Raw genomic sequence first — 23,520 nt, 5'->3', positions numbered from 1 at the left:
AACTTGAATGCACCCACCCATTTTTTTACATTTAACTGCACAAAATTCACTTTCTTTAAACTTCAATAATAGGTATTTTGACTGTACCTACAATTGGTTAAAATGGATTTAATTCTAATAGCAGGTAGGTACTCAGTGAATCTTGCGCGCATCAATAAGTGCGGGGGAGATAACGTAACCGGCTCCAAGTGCATTTCACGAGCACCGATCAGCTCGAGAGATAGTTTTGAGGAGGAGAGAAACCCCAACTATCATACATAAAAATCAAAATACCCTTCGCGTTGTCACGCAAATACTTATTTAATATTTTTTTAGCCGTAGCTACTACTGTGTTTATTTTCAATCCTGTTTTCCGCTCTTTCTCTGGCCCGCCATTGCGTCTCCGTAAAAGGACGATACTTGTGAATGACAAATTAGACCTTGCCGAGCGCAGAATTGCGCCCTCAGAATATTTTATTGAATTTCGTAATTTTTTAACGTAGCCCTGTCCCGTTTATTATTACCAATGAATAGATCTAGGGTCTTATTATATAGAGGTAAGGTTTTGTCTCCAGACCCTGGTTTAATAATAAAGGGACGATTTTATGTTATGCTGACACAAAACAGATCAGAATTTTATTCTGCAGGGATAATATTTTTGAGGTATATTCGTGAGATGTTTTTTTATTAATGATCTGGGTTGGAAGCAATATCGAACTGTTTTGTTAAGAGCCCGCGATTCGTTTCAGTGTAGTTAATTTTCAGATGAAGAATGTTTGTACTGTGGTATTTATTTATAAAATACAACATTTTAAATGAACGTGTGTAATATATTTACGAGTATCTTGTTCCTAGTCAATCCAGTCCAAGTATTGAAAAATACCATTTGGAGCCTGTCTAATCATCCTAACGATATACGACAAATACGTACATCATTGCTCCATACATACGTCATTAAAGTTCATTTGTTACAAGGAGACCAATTAAAACGTACAATTTGATATTAAAATTATATCTCAATAATGTGATTTAATTAGGTATCATTCACACGTGCATTACGCCCGTACTTATCCGTGCATGTATTATATTGGTGCAAGCCAGACGCACGGGCGAAAAACAATGACATCATTTTGATTAGTGAATAGAATCAGGCGTTATTAATTATAACCAAAATATTACTTTGCTAATCCGCGAAAAGTTAACGTGCTAGTCATTCAGTGCTAACCCGTTATACCTACTTGCGTATTTTTTACATGCAATTAATGTTCCCACCCTGGAGCACCGCAAAAAGAAATACGCAAATAAATATATTATAACAAACCACCACCAAAAGAACAATACTCACTAAATACCTATAATAAATGAGTATAGGCCTGATGACTAATTTTGAAATCCCTTTTAATATTGTCGGTACACTTGTACTGGTTCCGAAAAACAATATTTCAGCTATACTCTTAAGATTTAACATAAATAATTGCATTTTATTGTAGCTAGTTTAAACTTTGCGCGAAAACGCCTCGCACGCCATTTGTGACGTCATAAATTACTTGGTGGTAGTGTGGTAGATATTGTTTACATACTTACAGTTACGAATTTTGCCTTGAACCTGAGTGATATTGTTAATTGAGCACCATATATTACGATTAGGGTGATAAATACATTACAAAAATTAATCACAATAACTCATTTTATACAAAAACTCTGACATGGTTGCAATTTAAGATTAATTATTTAGATACATATACATTTTTAGTCAAAATACCGTAGCGCCGGTTTTACTTTTTCATTTTTCTGGTTACGACAGCCAACGTGGCAATGATAGTTCCATTCAGCCATATAATTTAAAAAGTTTTTTGGTGAAAATTAAAAATTAAATTATTTACCGTTTTATTTATAAAATAACAAATAAATATTTACTTTATATCGTGTAATAATATCTTTTGGACGTAATAAATGTTTAGTGGCGAAATATTTTTTTTTTTGAACCTCCAAACTCTTTGGTGAAGACATATGAATTACGGTAAATGACGTTGTCTATGCTGCTCTAAGAAATATGCAATGGATTGATGACGTCACTTCTTAGATCGCTTCTGATTGGTGTTTCAGGGAAAATGGCCGATTGGAGAATTTTGTACTTTTATTTTATTGAATGTATTAGTAATCCTTCAGTTTATAATGAGATTGGGCCATTTTTTAGAATCATATTAACATATATGTTTCTTTGAAACGATTATTTCAATGATTCTTTGTTACTGTCATCAGGCCTATTGTCCTTTTGGTGGTGGTTTGTTATATTTATTTCCGTATTCCTTTTTGCGGTGGGAAGGTGGGAACATTAATTGCATGTATAAATACGCAAGTACGTATACCGGGTTAGCACTGATTGACTAGCACGTTATCTTTTCGCGGATTAGCAAAGTAATATTTTGGTTTTATTAATTTTGATGTTAAAATGTAAGTTAGAATTAGCCTCAAGATCTAAGGTAGGTATCTAAGTTGCAAACCGTAAAGTTTCCTTTCCCACTAAAACCTATATCCGTCACCTTGTCTGAATATTATCGCCTAGTTTTCTACGAATCTTCTTATCTAAACACACAAATGCTCACACAAAATATAATTCGTTGTTCACAGGAAATCGAACACTGCTACTACCACGGCACAGTGAAAGACTACCCGGGCGCATCGGCGGCGTTCCACACTTGCAACGGCGTATCTGGCGTCATACACATCGGGAACGAGACTTTCGTCATACACCCGTTCTACGGAGGAGATCTCTCGGTCAGTGCCGTAGCAATAAGAGCTTTATTATAATTATATTTACTGGCGATATTCCTGTGAACGTAATCACATCGGTAGTTCGATTACAAAATATCTTAAAACCTTATAGTTGAATGGTTTTACACTTGCAACGGCGTATCTGGCGTCATACACATCGGGAACGAGACTTTCGTCATACACCCGTTATACGGAGGAGATCTCTCGGCCAGTGCCGTAGCAATAAGAGCTTTATTATAATTATATTTACTGGCGATATTCCTTTGAACGTAATCACATCGGTAGTTCGATTGCAAAATATCTTAAAACCTTATAGTTGAATGGTTTTACACTTGTAATGGCGTTTCTGGCGTCATACACATCGGGAACGAGACTTTCGTCATACACCCGTTCTACGGAGGAGATCTCTCGGCCAGTGCCGTAGCAATAAGAGCTTTATTATAATTATATTTACTGGCGACATTCCTTTGAACGTAATCACATCGGTAGTTCGATTGCAAAATATCTTAAAACCTTATAGTTGAATGGTTTTACACTTGCAACGGCGTATCTGGCGTCATACACATCGGGAACGAGAGTTTTGTGATTTATCTCTTCTACGGAGGAGATTTTTCGGTCAGTGCCGTAGCATAAGAGCTTTATTATGATATATTGATTTGAACGTAATCACATCGGTAGTTCGATTGTAAAATGACTTAAAACTCCATCACTCCAGGGTTTTACACTTGAAATGGCGTTTCTGGCGTCAGTGCCTACAGTGCCGTAGTAATAAGAGTTTTATTATGATTGGCGGATAGTCGTTTTTTCTAAAAGCTTACAAAGCTTAGCTTAATTACATCGAGAAAACGCAACTCGTGCTGTGGCGTCTCCGTCGTCAAACACATAAGAAACGAAACGTTTTTCATATACATTACCTATAATTTCCCGTTTTTTTTTCGTGTCTTAGTACCAATAAGAATTCTTGCAGTCTATTCCTTTTAGCGTTCCATTTAACCCTAACGGAACCCTTTTGCTAACAGAACCCAGAAAAGACATGCTCTTTATCACATAATTATTGATACTTATATACTCGTATTTACAATTTTAAATAATAACATGACTACAACAGAAGTAAAAGTCAAACCCTAAATGACGGCTTTATAAATTAATTAAACCTAGAGTTAAAACAAATTGAAGTTTAAACTAAAGCCTACCATCCGTTACTGTCTTTCCAAATCACAGTGCCCATTTGTTAATTACCCACCAAAATGTTGCCTAAAATCCCGGAATAAGCCGATATCAACTAATTAACGTGGCCTGTTATAAATCAAAGGGTTATAAATGTATTTTTCCGCCTGTAAGCCGTATATCATGGGCCTTTGGGTTAATTAAGTTAGCCAGTAAAACACGTGCGTACAGTCGGGAATGAAAGTTACTAAGTGGAAATGTTCAAAATTGTCTTTACATTTGTACGTATACACTAATCATTTTGATTTCTTTTCTCGCTTAAAATATTTTGCTGCATAAGCAGCAGAAATTGCTTAGATGGCCAGAGCAGTGGGAAAACCTACCATAGATGACAATCGTTGATAGTGAACGCCAATCGAAACTTTAATAATCTATGGAAATAGTCATATAACTTTTCGTAGAATCTGTCATCCCGATACATTTTTACTTTTCGTTTGGCCAAAGAAAATAGAGTGTATAGAGGCGAATTGTCAAATTAAATTATGTAGCCACTGTAAATTTACTGCCATCTTTCGACAAACGATTAAAACCGCTAGAACGCCATTTGACTTTGATCATTATTCTTTCACTGAATTGATATGTGTTGACTTGTTATATATGTATTACTACGCCATCTACTCGGCACTAGGCCAAAGGTACGGTGCAATGTTTTCGAGCTATGGCGCCATGACCTTCAGGCTACTCTCGAGTAGATAGATTTACTCTTATGTTTTGGCGTTTGTCGATGTACCATTGTCATCTTGGCTATTAATAGGTCCTCTGGTATTCAAAGTGATCTTTAGAAGAAGCACGTTCTTGTGTTTTCCGCCATAAAGTAGGTACATAAGATAGATTTTATCAGTCATCAATTCATCGTCATAATCATTATCAATCGTTCGATTCAATTTCGATTCAAATTTTGCTCAGGAAGCTTGAACTGTCGGGTATTCGCGGTACGGCACTCCAATGGTTTAAAAGATATCTAACAAATCGTAGCCAATGTTTAAAGGTTGGGTGCCTTGGTCAGCTCTCAGAGAAATATTCCTCATGGGGTTCCACAGGGAAGCATTCTCGGTCCAACGCTATTCTTGATTTATATCAATGATTTAAAAGACATTTTCATAGGCGCCGTAATTATCTGTTATGCAGACGACACTGCCCTCATTTTTCACGAATCGTCTTGGGAAAAATGTTTCGCAGCTACCGAGAGGGGGCTCGCTATAGTAACTAACTGGCTTGCAAATAATTTACTTACTTTAAATGTCGCAAAAACCAAATATCTTTGTTTTCATAAGACTGCAGCTTCATATCCAAGCCACCGCCCTGAAATTAAATTAGTGACAGACCCCTCATCTAGTGGCCCGGGGAGTACGAATAACAATAGTGTCAATAACTGCCGCACAATAAAATACTTAGGCGTTACCCTTGACGAAAAACTTAATTTTAAAGCCCATATAAATTCCGTGTCCGCTAGGGTTAGAAAGTTAATATATATTATTTATTTATTTATTTATTGATCAAATAAGTAACACAGCATTACAGTAAAACCAAGGCACTGTGAAACTACAAATTAAAAAAACAAGGAGACAAAGATAACAATAGACACAAAAATTATATACAAATTAAACATTGGATTTGGGCGACGACGTAACAGCGTGGCTCCGTAGCGTCGTCTGACTCGGCGTAGGATTTGGCAGGTTGCCCCGGAACCGCCGAAACACCACACCTTTCGGCCAGAAGTCTGCGCTTGCGATGGTGTCCTGCAACGGCCGCGGCACGCGCACCACAAATGAACTGAAGTGCACATAGTGACGCGACTGTAGCTGGTGCACGCTCAGCGTGTAGCCAGTCTTCCGGCGGACGTACTCCACCACCTCGTCGGCCCCGGCGGAGTAATGTAGGCGAGACACGTAGAGCGCCTCACTAGGTGTCGCAACTCGTAGGCCAGAATTAACCGGCTCCGCAGTGCCACACAGAGTCTTACGAGGCGCCCTGCGCGCCTTGCGTTTCCTTTCCACCAGTGTGAATCCCTCCTTATCCACATCTGTGCGGGAGGACTTCTCCTTAATCGGAGCCCGTGTTTCATATCCCTTAGTAGGTGCGATGACCCGGTTAGCTGCGACAGGCTGACCGGCGACGTCAGCATATGCACGCTGACGTGACGTCGAGGTGATTATGAAACTACTCAGAAACGCTGCCGGTAAAGATATACTTACATTAGTATACAGAGCCATTTGCCAACCAGTGGTCGCGTACTGTATCACAGTTTGGGGAGGAGCTGCTAGCTCGTACCTTATAACCAAAGAGCTCAACGTTTTATCCTAAAAGTAATGCTTAGAAAGCCTCGGCGATTCCCTACTGCTTCTCTGTATAAAGAGTGGAAGGTATAGGCAACTTATGTTTCAAAGGGTTACTCTCATGGTACATTGAAATACCATTGCTTCCCAAAACTATCCATACCTGTTAACCAGAAGAGGGTACAAAATTCCTGTTCCGAGCACCAATACCATTTTTGCAAAACGTTTCCCCAGTCACCTCCTTCCATATATATACAATGTGGTCATAAAATATTGTGACATTAACAACGCATCCCTGCCCGAAGCCAAGAGAAAGTTAGTTTAATGTGTGTAATATGCTTAAAATACTACGGACAAGTGTTATCTCAATTTATCTTCTACAATTTATTGTAATTTTTAAGGTGAAAAACTCACTATATGAAACATAAACATTGACTGTTATCTTATACTAAATAAATCGTGAGGACGCAATTTAGTGCCTTAAAGTGATTTTATAGTGATTATTAAACAGCGCGAATCTTTCTGCCATTCATAGAATAAAAATAAACAGTGTAATCTATAAGTTCACAAAAACTCCTGTGCATGGGTAGATTTCGATGCATAAAAATTACGTGACATCACATGAAGTCTCTTTACTCTCACCATATAACTAATTTCGGCCTATACGTCAAGACTGCATATGGCCTAATGGAAACGTCGTATGCTTACTGATCAAGTGGTGCATGGATCGATCCCCAGGAGCGGCGCAACTTTTTGTATTTTAATTATTTACATAAAATATTAAAATGTCTTCTAAAGTAAAGATCTGTGTTAAGTGTGAAACGGAGATTAAATCTAAAGATTATTTAAAGTGCAAACTGTGTCAGAATTACTATGACGTCACATGCACTGCAAATGTAAGCCAAAAACGATTCGATCTTATGACAAAATACAACAAAAGCTGCTGGACTTGCCACAAGTGCCACAATCAAAGTCCGAATGTTGCAAAAAAGAACACACATAATATCGCAAGCTCTAGTAAAGTAACAGCAAAAAAATCACCCGACAAAATAGCGCCTAAGAGAAGTAAACAAGTGCAGAAAAGTTCAGCTCCAGTTAAATCTCCGAATGCAATAGAATGTCCTAAAGCAGTTGAAACTCCGAAATCAAATTATTCTCCTCAGTCAGTTGAATCTTCTGAATCAGTTGAATCCCCAACAACATTATTGGAATCAGACTCCGAAGAATATACTGGCGATGATACCGTGCTGAGTCTGCCCAATATCTCGACAACCGAAGACTTGCAGGTACTAGAACTTAAAGCTGAAATAACAAATTTAAAAACACAGTTGGCCAGTGCCCACGCTGAAATAGACAGTTTAAACTCTACAATATCTGAAATCACGAAAAAACTAGAGAATAAAGAAAAAACAATAGAGCTTTATAAACAGGTATTGGGTGATAGTAGGCATCCACAGAAAATTACGCCGAGAAAGAAATTGGCCACGACTAAAAGCACAGCTCAACAGACTGCCGATACTCTGTTTAGCTGTACACCTCGTGAACCATCAACTTACGCTGACAGTGACAAAAATAATGAACGTGATATCCCAGAATCAATGTTACATCAAGTTAGTCCCAGTACTAGTACTAAGAGTCCTTCCAGCAACCTAGAGACGTCAGAAAAACACAATAGCCCCTCCACTGGTGCTACTACCCACTCGAGTACACCAGAGACGACAGGAAAACAACATCATTCTGATTGTAACACTGGAAAAAAAAGTCATCTAGAGGCGGCACAAGCTTCTCTAAACACCGAGCCAGAAAAACGCAAAGTATTAATTTTTTCAAGCACTAAAAGCGTATTCATAAGAAGATATTTGCAAAGACACCTTGGTGATTCTCACATCGTCACAGCTTATACAAAACCGGACGCTTCTACTGACAAGCTGCTGGAATGCTGTCTATCCCTATGCAAAGACTTTACTAAACATGATTATGTTATTATTCTAAGTGGAAGTAATGATAAGAGTATTATGAAATTACAAGCGTCCCTATATTATTACATAGAAAAATTGACTCATACTAATATTCTTCTTAGTGATTTTAAATCTTATGAAAGCGACATAAGAATACGTGACATATTCAAAATGTTATGCAATGAATTCAAAGAATATTCTTATTTTATTAATGCCCTTCATGCACCATTTTATAGTTTTAAGCTAAAGCTGTGTCTTTCTCTGTTAAACCGCATTAATAGTTTAAATTATAAATACGATTATTACACATTTAAAGAAATACCAAAATTTCATAACCAAACAACACCTGCTTCTGGTGAGGTTGAAAGTGCGGAATCGAATAGCAATCTTTTTCGTCCCCTTTGTGAACAAAGATTTTGAAGTCAGGGAATCAGTTGCACGATACAGAATAATGCACCAAAACATTGCCAGCATTCTTGCTAAAAAAGACATTTTGGAAATTGTATTATCTGAACTCAAAGATTTAGGAACACATCCTGATATTATCTGTTTAAGTGAAACATTTGTAAAATCTGGTGATGAGGGTAACATACTATTTATGGATTACAATTTAGCTTCATCTTACTCTAGGAATAGTAAGAGAGGAGGAGTTTGTATTTTAATTAAAAAGGAGATGGATTTTGAAGTCGTCAACTTAATGAATGAAATAAACGAAAGCAATGTCTTCGAATGTTGCGGAATTTATATTTCATTTCTTAATATGGTCCTTATAAATACACATCAAATTTGAATACTTTTTTTGCTAAACTAGAGCATTTACTACATATTTTGTCGAAAAAATATTATAAAAAGAAATTGGTACTAATGGGAGACCTTAACATAAATATATTAAATCGAAATCATTGCTCAGATCAGCTTTTGTCTATCGCAGAGAACTATAATCTATTTAGCCATATTAATGTACCGACCAGAGGTTTGAATTGTATCGACCACATCTTTAGTAACCTTAAAAACGCAACGGGCAGTGTCCTACCGCTGGCACTATCCGATCATGACACTGCACAAATGCTAACAGTTGATGTTAATAAAAAACCTTTACCACTAAAGTATGTAACCATCATGAAAAGGGATTATTCTGAGTCTAACATTGAAACTTTCCGGAGGGCTTTAGGCGCCCTTTCATTTTCAGAGGTCTACAATGAGCCTGATCTTAATAAAAGTTTTATGTATTTTTATGACACTATAGACCTTTTTTACAAATTATGCTTTCCTACTATTAAGGTCAAAGTGCATGTGAATAAAAAACGGAAATGGATAACTAAAGGCTTAAAACTGAGTACAAAAACTAAAAGAAAGCTTCGGTTACAATACTACACACAGAGGACCACTGAAAATAAAAATAAATACATGTCATATTCACGACTATTAAGAAAATGTATAGTAAATGCACAAAAAACTACAAACAGGAAATATGTGATCAATAGCAAAAATATTTGCAAAGCATCCTGGGATGTAATAAAAGATCAAACAGGCAAACCTATCAACAATCAATACATAGAAAGCATTGAGCATAATGGTTTGAATATTACGGATCCATCTAGTATAGCAACTATCTTTAACAACTATTTTATAGAAACAACAAACAAACTTAACAACACACCTTATGTAACATTGATGGAAAACCACAAAGTTCCTAACTCTATTTTCCTAATGCCATTGGAGGAATATGAGGTTCTAAATCTTATCACCTCGTTAAATAAAACTAATGCTGAGGGATATGATGGAATTGCAACAAAGGTAATAAAAAAATGTAAACTTCAAATTGTCTCAGTACTAACGTATTTAATAAATTTTTCATTGCTTTCTGGTACATTTCCTGATAATTTAAAGAAGTCAATCGTAAAGCCATTGTATAAAAAAGGTAATAGAAACGACATTAAAAATTACCGACCTATCACACTTGTACCTATCTTTTCAAAGATTTTAGAGAAAGCTATGTACAAAAGACTGATAAACTTTCTTAACAAATTTAATGTTATAACAAACGATCAATATGGCTTCCAAAAACATAAGTCTACCACACTTGCAGCTTTTAATCTGGTTCGTGAGATTGTAACTAATTGTAATGATAAGGTACCAACCACAGCTTTATTCTTTGATATGTCAAAGGCGTTTGACTTTGTATCACATAACTTACTTCTAAAAAAACTGGAACATTACGGCATTAGAGGGCTGGCTTTAAATTGGATAAGATCTTACTTAGAAGATAGAATGCAACGTGTAGAAATAAAAAGAGTAAACAATAGGAACGTAACAGAAGTATTTACTTCTGAATATTCTACTAATAAATATGGAGTGCCCCAGGGAAGCATCCTTGGGCCTCTGCTATTTCTATTATATGTTAACGACCTTCCTGACATCACACATCATAAATGTATTTTATTCGCCGATGACATTTCAATTATAGTATCAAGTAATCAATCAGAAACTCAAGCAAATCACGAATTTGACATAAATAGTGCAATAGAATGTGTAGTAAAGTGGCTTGAAGGAAACAATCTCCAAGTTAATTTGGAAAAAAACAACGTATTTACGTTTTAATCAATCTAGTCAATCTATAATTATAAGCTACAATGGACATTTATTACAAGAACGTGACATAGTAAAATTTTTAGGAATACATTTAGATAATAAGCTAAACTGGAATGGACATATTGAGACTGTATGCGCAAGACTGAATAGATTTGTTTTTGTCCTTAATAGATTGCGTAGAACATCTGATCACAGAACTGCCATGGCTGCCTATTACGGATATGTCGAATCAATTCTCAGATATGGACTCACGGTCTGGGGTAATGGGATAGATATTATAAGAGTACTGCGATCCCAAAAAAAATGTATTCGTGCAATCTGTGGTATTAGCCCTCTCGAGTCATGTAGGCCGATGTTTCTCAAGCTTAAAGTCCTGCCATTTCCTTGCCTGTATGTTTTTGAAGTAGCCAAATTTGTTAAACAACACCCTGAATTATTTATTACAGCTAGTGACATATACCCTAGAAATACTAGAAATGGTGAACGACTTGTAGTTGGAATGCAAAAAAAAACTGCTATTTTTAACAAAAACTGCCCTGCTATGTGTGTAGAAATATTTAATAAGTTGCCACCTGACATTAAATGCTTGCCAATGAATAAATTTAAGAAAACCCTACATGAGTGGCTGTTAAATAAAATGTTTTATTCACTTCACGATTATTTCAATGATATATTGTAGTACATAATGTATATAATGTAATAAATACTTAGCTTAAGAAATACAACAAATATTTGCATGCTGTTTGTGGACGGTTGAATTAGGAGGAACTTTATGTATATATAACAACTGTAATCTGACCCTATTCACGCAAATAAATAATTTATGATTTATGATTTATGATTTATGAAAACTTTTCAACTGGTTAAATAGTCTAAACTACCATGAAACTGAGCAAAGAGTGAAACGAGTTGTCTAAATTCTACACATAATAAAATTACTTTTTTCAGGCTCGCTCATACAGGTACTAAATCACATCAGACACAAACACTTCACATCATACTCACACACACATGACACACATCACGACTTTCTAGTACACACTTGAAATTGTAAATATAATATAAAAATTGTATTTGTTAGTAATAGTATGTCTTAGTTTTTACATGCATTTCATTTAGAATATATTTTTTTCTTCGCATACAATATATACATATATACCTGAGAGACTTTAGTTTAGAGGATACCCCAAAAGCTCATGAACTTACTTAGTAATTCTAATCTGTAGAGCGGTCACCACGACACAGGCCTAGCCTAGTGTGGAATCACTGAGCTAGTTATGTAATTTTATCTTCTTTCGTTTAATAAACGATTTTTTTTTATTACTCGCTAACGAAGTCGCGGGGAAACGCTAGTTTATACATTTAGTACGGCTATCATTAGATGACATTTGACGTTTACGCCACGGCTGCGTGTTCTCGATAGCAGTCCGTCTCGTTTGCACTGATATTGATATTCAGGCCTATTCGGATTTCGAGATAATCACAAGATCTTGAGACGATTTAGAGATCTACATTAGATATCGACTAGATGTGACTTGGATATCTAAGTCATAACTGGTCGAAATCGTTCAAGAGGACCTCCAGAATCGCGGAAACGTCAAATTTGACATATCTTTCTTACAAATATCTTTAAATTATCCGTATCGTAACTTGTTGAAGTCTAGTAGAAATCTAATTCATTTTCCGAATCGAGCCGATTGTTGCGATCAAGTTCATCACGTAGTCGCTAGCGTGAACGCCAAATGCTTACAACTTACAGTACAGTAGTGCTCGTACAGTACAGTTACATAAATATATTATGCTGACGGTGAAAGTCAGAATATTCAATTCAGTTGTATTGGGATCATTTTACTGCTCGTAATTATAAAATGATCTAGTTAGGCATGAATTTAACGGTTAACATTAATTTACTTGTTTGACGATTCTGACATGGAAACGCTAACCGAACTCCATATGTTAGTGAATTAGAATCTCTCTGCCCTATTCCAACTTTAAGATACGTCAATTAATAGATCTCGAAACGATATGGATTAGATGTGTCAGTGTCAAAAGTGTTGTTTTTGTTTGAAGAAACGTCACATTTGACACTGATATATCTATTTCATATATTTTTTGGATCTATTAACTGACGTATCTTAAAGTTGGAATTGGGCCGTCTGTGTTTCATGTCATTACTTAGTATATTCGAGTTTAATCCAAAACGGACTTCTGTCCTTCTGGTTCTGAACAACATAATCATTAAGGCACAAAATTGAGTACAACAGATGATAATTTTAGTGTTGTACTGAAATTACATATGTGATTAAAGGGCACTGACGGACGTGTAACTAGATGATACTATAAACTGAAATAAATGTCATATACTAAGAAAAAGTGACCAAGGCCTCTAGTGCCCCAGGCTGGAATCGAACCAGCGTCCTCTGCTATCGCGGCAGATGCCTAAGCCACTCGGCCACCGGGTCACAGCGGCATAGGTCAAATTTTCCAAGTATATGCACTTCTTAATGAAGGCTTATGGCGCCCCCTAGCCATCTCTAAGGTAGAACAGTATGGTTCGGACCTTCTAACTGGATCACCCATGTGATACCGAGTTAGCCAGAGAGATGGCGCTGCCATCAATACTAAAGTATTAGAACAAATTAAATTATTTCTCAAAAATATTTTAATTTGTTTTTATCAAGTAGAAACACTACTATATAAATTATAAATTGAAATAAATGTCATATACTAAGAAAAAGTGACCAAGGCCTCTAGTGCCCCAGGCTGGAATCGAACCAGCGTCCTCTGCTATCTACTTGATAAAAACAAATTAAAATATTTTTCAGATAAAATTTAATTTGTTCAAATACTTTAGTAGATGATACTAGCTGAAAATAATTAAGCCTCTGGTTGTTACTTTGGCGTTTGAAACACTGGTGAAACATAGGTTATCCACATTAGACAATAAATTAAATAACTTATTATGAGAATATTTTAATATGTGTTATTTAAACTAGAAACACTACTATGCAATAAATTAAAAACTGAAATAAATGTCATATACGAAAAAAAAATGGGAAGATGCAGAGGACGCCGCAAGTCCTTAATGAATTGCATATATGTACCTACTTACTGTAAGTACTATAAATGGGAGTACCTACACGCTCTTTTCTTCAGGGTTTGAACGTCGTATCGGTCCGGAAATACTGTGGGCGACAGTATATTCCACGGCTTAGCTGTGCGAGGCAGGAAGTTTCTGGAGAAACGCACTGTTGAGGACTGCCCACCATCTAAGTAATGAAGATGGAAAGGTTGTCGCGTAGAGCGATGGTGGAAAGAAGCGACACGGGCGGGGCAAGAAAAATTATTCCTTGCATCAATTCCTACAGCTCCAAAAGCTTTTTCTAATCAATATATAGGGTTAACAGATGCCCACGGTGCGATACTCCCGAGTGCCGTAATTGAGCTCTTCAGGAAATTAATGACCCTAGGGGCCCGATTCGGATTTTGAAATAGATATCTATTAGATATCTTTTAGACATCACCAAGATACGATTACGATATGTTTAAGATCTAACCTGTCAAATATGACATTTGCGCGATTCTGGAGATACTCTTGAACGATTTCCTCAGGATATGACTTAGAGATCCAATTCACATCTAATAGATATCTTACGCTATCTAACGTAAAAGTGACATTGGTTGCCCGAATTGCGCTGCAAAAGAGAACTAGTTGATATCTAACTCCGTTGTTAAAATTAGCTGTATTTAACTATCGCTAATTTTCTAATAAAACATATAATTAAAGTCCCGAAGTGTGGTTACCCCACATTAAATACCTAACTGTCATACCTGTCACTCGATGTTATCAATGTAAGTTAATAATTATCAATATCACTGAGTGACACTCGTGTAAAGGCCAGTGCAGACGGGCGGGGGAATTATGGTGACAACCGCTCTAAATTAAAAAGAATGCTCCTATAAAAATAAAATAAAAATAAAAGAGCCATTTATTCCTTAATATCGCTACAATATAAAAAGAGAATTATCGGGTAGGAATGCATGCATTATTTACATTTTGCTATAATTCTTAAATAATTTACATATAAAAATACATTCTAAACATTTGAATTTATTATTTAATTTGATTGAAATATAATTTGATTAACTTAATAAAATTTAATTGTCAATTTGATATATAAATTAAGTCTAAGATATTAAGGACCTCTCTCGAGTATAGGCCTCCAACTCCTTCCATTTATCTCTTATTTTGCCTGTTTCCATCCATTGTTGTCCTGCTATTTTAATAATTTCATCTGACCACCTTTCTAGTGGTTTTCCTTGCCTTCGTTTTCCCGCTGGACCCGGCCCCTAAACGGCCTTAATACTATAATTAATTAATACTATCGTCACAAATTAGTATTATTAGTATTTTATCGGTCATAATCTTACAATGGAATAAAAGGGGAATCGGCAAGCCAACCACACAACCTGATTTGATCAGACAACTTAACCAGATTGGCGCAAAACTGTTCCCGTCTGGACTGACCTTTAGCTGTTTAGTTTTAAGTACCCTGATACAGTCGACGTCAAAGATAATTATGTTTACGTTTTTCGCCTTATTACAAAGAAGTAAGGTGCAAAAGTGTAAACTTATCTTTGAAGTCGACTGTACAATCTGTGGTAAATAATAAGCGAATTAATTTAAATTAAATCATTTATTAATGTATTTTGTGACGCAAGTAAAAATGTGACATGCACATGACTTACCCTTAAAACTACTCTCTATAGCTAACAAGGCAGTGGCCATATATGTACCACGTAGCACCATTTTTAACGGGCAGTGGGCATATAAAAACCACCGGGGTTTTTTTATTGAATTAATGATAATAAAAATAAAACGAGTAAGGTTTACTCGGGTAATTCCGAATGTCGAAAACTGACGGACAATTCCGAAAGAGACTTTTATTATGATGGAATTAAGGGTGATTTTCATCTGAATTTCGGAATTATCCGACATTCGGTAATACCCGAATACACCTTAATTACTTTTCTTTTAACGCTATTAGCTACCCAAATCAGTAATCAAAAGTAAAAAATGCGTCAGGCCTGTTTAAGGGTTAAGATGTGTTGAAAATGACCACCGCTTTTCTGGACACATAAGAGTCTGAATCATATGATTACTCTTGAGATTCTTCGTAAATTCATTGGTTTTCACATAATTGAACGCCTCAATTAAGTATCTTTTGGCGAAGTTCATCGAGGATATTTGGTTCCCGTGCGTACACTCTCCTTTTAATTTCGCCCTACAAAGGAAGTCGAGTCGGCCATGCGAAGATCGGGACTTCGAGGCGGCAATGCGACTGGGCCGTTGCGTCCAATCCATCTGCCAGGGAACTCTTGGTCCAAATGATATCGCACACTTAGAGCTAACTGTGCTGGTGCACCATCTTGCTGGAAATGGAGATTCTCCAAATTTTGCTCCGGCACCTTTTGTAGCAAAATCGGTAACACGTTTCACAGGAATTGTTTTATTTAAAAATTTATTGCAAAATCAAAATCTTGCGGAAAATCTAATTTTCGATTGCCAAGTGACAATTACTAATCAAAACACGTTTACTTCATAAATACTGTAACAGGTGATTGATAACCAAAGAGGAAAGTGTTCTTTTGAAATTATTTAACCTTCTTTGTTAATCATTATGTTAGGATGACCATGTGAAAATGAGATAAATAAAAAAGGCATAAAAATATACTTTTGATTATTTTAAAAGCATGAGACTTAATTGTGGGACTTAATTAAGGGAAGATGTATCTAAAACATTGATTTTGTATTACCAATTTGAAGTCACCCTGTATATTATGTAACCTAACACTTATAATGAATAAACAATTTTTTTTTTATTCTTATACAAGGTTGCCCATTTAGATGGGAAAATTTGAATTTTTTTTTAGTTTTAAAGAATCATGTAAAAGTGCAAACAAGTATTAAACGATACATTTTTTACTTCCTTCTTTATTTTTCACTTCTTCCTTATTTAAATTTGGCTGCTATTTAACTGATCACCAGATTTAGTAAAATTTAATACCAAAAAAATCTATTTTACCACCCTAAAATCATGAATGATCACCAAAATTATAACACCATTTTAATGTGAAATGATTACCAATTTTATTACATTTTACTATCCTTTTAAAGGAAATGACACCAAACTAATCATTATTAACCCAAAAATAGTCAATGATTACCAAATTTCAAACCCCATTTTAATGTGAAATGATAACTAAATGTTTACATCTTGCTATCCTATTAAAGAAAATGACACCAAAATAATAATTGTAAACCCAAAAATAGTAAATGACCACCAAAATTAGAACTCCATTTTAATGTAAAATGATAACCAAATTTTTAATTCTTGCTATCCTATTAAAGCAAATGGCTCCAAAATAATTATTGTAAACGCAAAAATAGTAAATGATCACAAAAATTGTAACCACATTTTAATTAAAAATGTGCAAACATTTAATATATCGTTATCCTATTAAATTAATTAATCCACTTCGTCACCTTTTTCTAGTAGCATTTTATTTCTGCAAGGGTCGCAGTTCAAACCTAACCTAACCCACTTTTCTAGTAATATTTCGTTTCTGTATGGGTCGCAGTTCAAACCTAACCTAACCCACTTTTCTAGTAGCATTTCTTTTCTGTAAGGGTCGCAGTTCAAACCTAACCTAACTCACTTTTCTAGTAGCGTTTCGTATCTGTATGGGTAGCAGTTGAAACTTAACCTAACCTACTTTTCTAGTACCATTTCGTTTCTGTAAGGGTCGCAGTGCTAACCTAACCTAACCCACGTAACTGATAACAGTTTAACTTACTTTTCTAGTAGCATAACGAAATGCTACTAGAAAAGTAGATTAGGTTAGGTAGGTATGCGGTGCGGGCTACGGGGGGTTGAGCGGGAGGGGCTAGTAATTTTGGCATCAGTTTACTTTATTTGGTAATATGTATACATTTTTTGGTAATCATAGTGGTTTATTTAGGTGAAAATATCGCATTAATTTGGTCTTCAAGATTTGGTGATCATTAATGATTTTTGGTGATCATTCAATATATGTATTTGGTATTTGAATACAATTTGAAGTGCAGTCGTAATTAAAGTGGTGGTACTTTTGTATTTTTAGGCCTTATTTTTTTGGTGTTCAGTAATTTTTTTTGGTAAGCATGATTTTTTTATTTAGGGTACCAAAGTATTTTTTGGTGGTCATTATATTTGTAGCCTTTAAATTTGTACAATAACCATCGGAAAATCGTAACATTTGGGTAGGGTAGGATTGTTAGGTAGGGCACTCTACAGTAGGCAGGCAGGTTTTATGTAAAATACCATTGCTTTTACCAAAAAAATTCTGATTCTGATGTTAAGTTTTATTTAATTAGCATTTATTAATAATTCTTGCTACTATTGCTGCAGCCGCTGTCTCACTCACAGCGAGTGTGGCGACACTAGGAGACTCATCCCGATCATAATTCTTGCTACTATTACCGCAGCCGCTGTCTGGCTCACAGCGTATGCGGCGACAGTAGGAGACTCATCCCGATCATAATTCTCGCTACTATTGCCGCAGCCGTTGTCTCACTCACAGCGAAAGTGGCGACAGTAGGAGACTCATCCCGATCATAATTCTCGCTACTATTGCCGCAGCCGCTGTCTCATGGTCATGGTCATGGTCAAATTCATGGTCTTCCTTTTATTTTTGACACTATGTTATATAGCAAAAATTAATCTTTATGATGAAGCCTTTCGATCGGTATGATAAAGCTACGGGGTATGGTTATATTATATTTATTTATTTTTTCTCGTGTAGCGGGTTCGATTCCCGGTTCAACCATGTAATTATTTAAAAATCTTTGAATGCAGTTTAAATTGTTTTTTTAATTAAAATAATGTCTTCTTTCAGTAAAATATCCTATCTACAATATTTAAGGTACTTTTCCTTGATGTCCCATAGTCTTGGGACATCCTAGATATTAAAATTAATTATATAAAATGCAATGCAGATGTCAGCAATAGGACGTAGGAGCTAAGTAAAACCGCTGGAAGGTATCGTAATCTTTTATTTTCCTAAACCAGCCCAATTTTCTTCTGGAAATTGATTTTTCGCATAATGCGAAGTATACCTTTCCATCATATTTCCTGTAAAAAAATATTGGTTATTTGTGCAACAAATAGCCCTAGCCTGCCTAGCTAGTTATAGGTAAAATTTCCTGTTTTTTTTTTACTTGACTTGGGGTTTTTACCTCTGAGTGGTCTCAGAGGTGTTGAGGGTTTGTCGCTGGTTCGCTTCACCTAGCCTAGCCGAGCATACTCCAGCAAGAAACCCAGCTTAGTAGGCCCGACGTATATATATATATATCGTACCGATTCTCATGGTTTTAACACAATTTCCAACGTTTTTTGGCATACCGCTAGCTAGTGCTAGCGGTATGCCAAACGGTACGGTAGTGGTAGTGGTAGCGCTACAGTGTGATATTGAGGTAACCACCATATGATAAAGACTTACTTTATATCGAACTTGCAGTCGTCGGGTCTGAGCATGATTCCCATATGTCATTGTTCAGCGTAATCATTTTTATTCATATCGTCGCTAAACTTCTGGTAGCCCACCTCGTGAATCGTCTCCTCTAGAACAGATCACCTCAAGATGATTTTCTAATAAGCATGTTTACAGTTACTGACCCACTGCGGACCCCTGATAAATATGCTACGGACCTCTAAGGGGTCCGTGGACCCCACTTTAACCCTGGCATAAAGGATGACTCACGCTAGAAGGGGCCGGGTCCGACACTTCAGACGCGACGGCGTCAGAAGGCGGGTATATAATGTTTCTCGAGCGTATGTATGCCCTACGCACTATGCACACCATACAGTCCAAACGGCTGGACGCTTATTGACATATGAGGAGTCGTTAAATTTGTCAGAATTGTGGTCGTGACAATAGGCAATTTTTTTTTAAATGGAGCTCACAAATGAAATCGCGTTTTTTTTTACCATAGCAATATGTGTATTAAATAAAAGCTAGTGAAAATGCCATTTCAAAAATATATGTATCAAAAACTAAATAATATTTATTTAGTTATTTTTACTAAGCATTCGGTTTATTAGTTTCTATAATTTACAGCTAGTCTATAGAATTTCATAGAAAACGAAGTGTCGCAAGCCTCGCCCCGGACCCCGCCCGTTCTAGCGTGAGTAATCCTTAAGGGTTCCTTTTTTACCACTTTGGTCTTCTTCTTCCAGGTCCAGGTTTCGGACGCGTACAAAAAGATCGAGAAAACAAACCTCTTTATTACGGAAACCTAAAAATTGTAGGATTATTATGGTTATATTGGGTGGCACTTACTATCGCTAGTTTGAAACAGATCCGTATTTTTAACCCGCGTGTAGTCAGTCCAGAAGCCGTCGCCCTTCACCCCTTCTGTTATATCCGCGACGATATTGTGCTCCTCCTCAAAATTCAAACAATTTATAAATTAGGTGTTCTACGAGTAATACCTAGTCAGTACAGTGCCATCATATTAGTGTCATGAAAAATACTTAGGTAGCAACATTTATAAATACAAAAGCCACTTACTAGCATTATCTAAGCCGATACTACGAGGGTTCGAAAATACGACGAAACGTGCCGAGAAAAGATATGCACTGCCTTTTGCCGTTTGTCTCGTCTTGACGGGGACACGGCCGTGCCCACATATCCTACATTTTCTACATTACAGCTATCTAGTAGGTACCGATAAATATTTATTCATGAAATACATGACAGCAATAGGTATTGATTTGCTTTGATTTTGTTTGATATTTTACAGTTAGGTACCCAGTATTTTCCTTGTGTTGGTGTGGTGAAAAATTTTGTTTTACTCGGTGGCAAAATTTGTTTAACCCTCAAAAATCAAAAAATATACTTTATTCATGTAGGCCTAGCAACAAGCTCTTATGGCTCCGAAACCTGGACCTGGAAGAAGAAGACCAAAGTGGTAGAAAAGGAACCCTTAAGGATTACTCACGCTAGAACGGGCGGGGTCAGGGGCGAGGCTTGCGACAATTCGTTTTCTATGAAATTCTATAGACTAGCTGTAAATTATAGAAACTAATAAACCGAATGCTTAGTAAAAATAACTAAATAAATATTATTTAGTTTTTGATACATATATTTTTGAAATTTTTGGCATTTTCACTAGCTTTTATTTAATACACATATTGCTATGGTAAAAAAAACGCGATTTCATTTGTGAGCTCCATTTAAAAAAAATATTACCTATTGTCACGACCACAATTCTGACAAATTTAACGACTCCTCATATGTCAATAAGCGTCCAGCCGTTTGGACTGTATGGTGTGCATAGTGCGTAGGGCATACATACGCTCGAGAAACATTATATACCCGCCTTCTGACGCCGTCGCGTCTGAAGTGTCGGACCTGGCCCCTTCTAGCGTGAGTCATCCTTTATGCCAGGGTTAAAGTGGGGTCCACGGACCCCTTAGAGGTCCGTAGCATATTTATCAGGGGTCCGCAGTGGGTCAGTAACTGTAAACATGCTTATTAGAAAATCATCTTGAGGTGATCTGTTCTAGAGGAGACGATTCACGAGGTGGGCTACCAGAAGTTTAGCGACGATATGAATAAAAATGATTACGCTGAACAATGACATATGGGAATCATGCTCAGACCCGACGACTGCAAGTTCGATATAAAGTAAGTCTTTATCATATGGTGGTTACCTCAATATCACACTGTAGCGCTACCACTACCACTACCGTACCGTTTGGCATACCGCTAGCACTAGCTAGCGGTATGCCAAAAAACGCTGGAAATTGTGTTAAAAGCATGAAAATCGGTACGATATATATATATACGTCGGGCCTACTAAGCTGGGTTTCTTGCTGGAGTATGCTCGGCTAGGCTAGGTGAAGCGAACCAACGACAAACCCTCAACACCTCTGAGACCACTCAGAGGTAAAAACCCCAAGTCAAGTAAAAAAAAACAGGAAATTTTACCTATAACTAGCTAGGCAGGCTAGGGCTATTTGTTGCACAAATAACCAATATTTTTTTACAGGAAATATAACGGAAAGGTATACTTCGCATTATGCGAAAAATCAATTTCCATGGAGAAAATTGGGCTGGTTTAGGAAAATAAAAGATTACGATACCTTCCAGCGGTTTTACTTAGCTCATACGTCCTATTGCTGACATCTGCATTGCATTTTATATAATTAATTTTAATATCCAGGATGTCCCAAGACTATGGGACATCAAGGAAAAGTACCTTAAATATTGTAGATAGGATATTTTACTGAAAGAAGACATTATTTTAATAAAAAAAAACATCTTAAACTGCATTCAAAGATTTTTAAATAATTACATGGTTGAACCGGGAATCGAACCCGCTACACGAGAAAAAATAAATAAATATAATATAACCATACCCCGTAGCTTTATCATACCGATCGAAAGGCTTCATCATAAAGATTAATTTTTGCTATATAACATAGTGTCAAAAATAAAAGGAAGACCATGAATTTGACCATGACCATGACCATGAGACAGCGGCTGCGGCAATAGTAGCGAGAATTATGATCGGGATAGTCTCCTACTGTCGCCACTTTCGCTGTGAGTGAGACAACGGCTGCGGCAATAGTAGCGAGAATTATGATCGGGATGAGTCTCCTACTGTCGCCGCATACGCTGTGAGCCAGACAGCGGCTGCGGTAATAGTAGCAAGAATTATGATCGGGATGAGTCTCCTAGTGTCGCCACACTCGCTGTGAGTGAGACAGCGGCTGCAGCAATAGTAGCGAGAATTATTAATAAATGCTAATTAAATAAAACTTAACATCAGAATCAGAAATTTTTTGGTAAAAGCAATGGTATTTTACATAAAACCTGCCTGCCTACTGTAGAGTGCCCTACCTAACAATCCTACCCTACCCAAATGTTCCGATTTTCCGATGGTTATTGTACAAGTTTAAATAAGGAAGAAGTGAAAAATAAAGAAGGAAGTAAAAAATGTATCCTTTAATACTTGTTTGCACTTTTACATGATTCTTTAAAACTAAAAAAAAAAGTACTAGGCGTATTACATATCTAGAGCAGTAAAGTGAGACATGTGTCAGATCACACCAAATTCAAACTAAAATGTGATCTGATATGTTCTTATTTACTGCATGGCCGAGGTGTGTATACTATTTTTCTGTTCGACGGAGCCGGAAGGCTTCGTTTAGGCCTTTAGGGTGTAAAGGTGACGTTTTCCGGCCGGAAAACAGAAAAATACATCACTTACCTACCTGTCTTCTGAAAATAAAGGAGATGGCAAAATGAAGTGTACCATTAGCTGAGCCATAGTAGCGAGAATTATGATCGGGATGAGTCTCCTACTGTCGCCACACTCGCTGTGAGTGAGACAGCGGCTGCGGCAATAGTAGCGAGAATTATGATCGGGATGAGTCTCCTACTGTCACCACACTCGCTGTGAGTGAGACAGCGGCTGCGGCAATAGTAGCGAGAATTATGATCGGGATGAGTCTCCTACTGTCGCCACACTCGCTGTGAGTGAGACAGCGGCTGCGGCAATAGTAGCGAAAATTATGATCGGGATGAGTCTCCTACTATCGCCACATCACTCGCTGTGAGTGAGACAGCGGCTGCGGCAATAGTAGCGAGAATTATGATCGGGA

The 23,520-nt window shown here is 36.6% G+C and overlaps 1 protein-coding gene across 11 annotated transcripts in view; it reads left to right on the top strand.

Annotated features, from left to right (window-relative positions):
• LOC134792614 (disintegrin and metalloproteinase domain-containing protein 11) overlaps nucleotides 1-23,520 on the top strand; it is a 721,926-nt gene that overhangs the window by 557,743 nt on the left and 140,663 nt on the right. For all 11 annotated transcript variants that reach the window (XM_063763848.1, XM_063763854.1, XM_063763849.1 and 8 more), the window contains one exon: nucleotides 2,611-2,757. In XM_063763848.1, the coding sequence (XP_063619918.1) occupies nucleotides 2,611-2,757 (147 nt within the window). The remainder of the gene's footprint in view (nucleotides 1-2,610; nucleotides 2,758-23,520) is intronic.

This window comes from Cydia splendana, chromosome 8 (assembly GCF_910591565.1).
Source record: "Cydia splendana chromosome 8, ilCydSple1.2, whole genome shotgun sequence".
Taxonomy (NCBI): Eukaryota; Metazoa; Arthropoda; class Insecta; order Lepidoptera; family Tortricidae; genus Cydia; species Cydia splendana.
The sequence above is the reverse complement of the archived record's forward strand: the minus strand, read 5'-3'. Positions and strand labels throughout refer to the sequence as shown.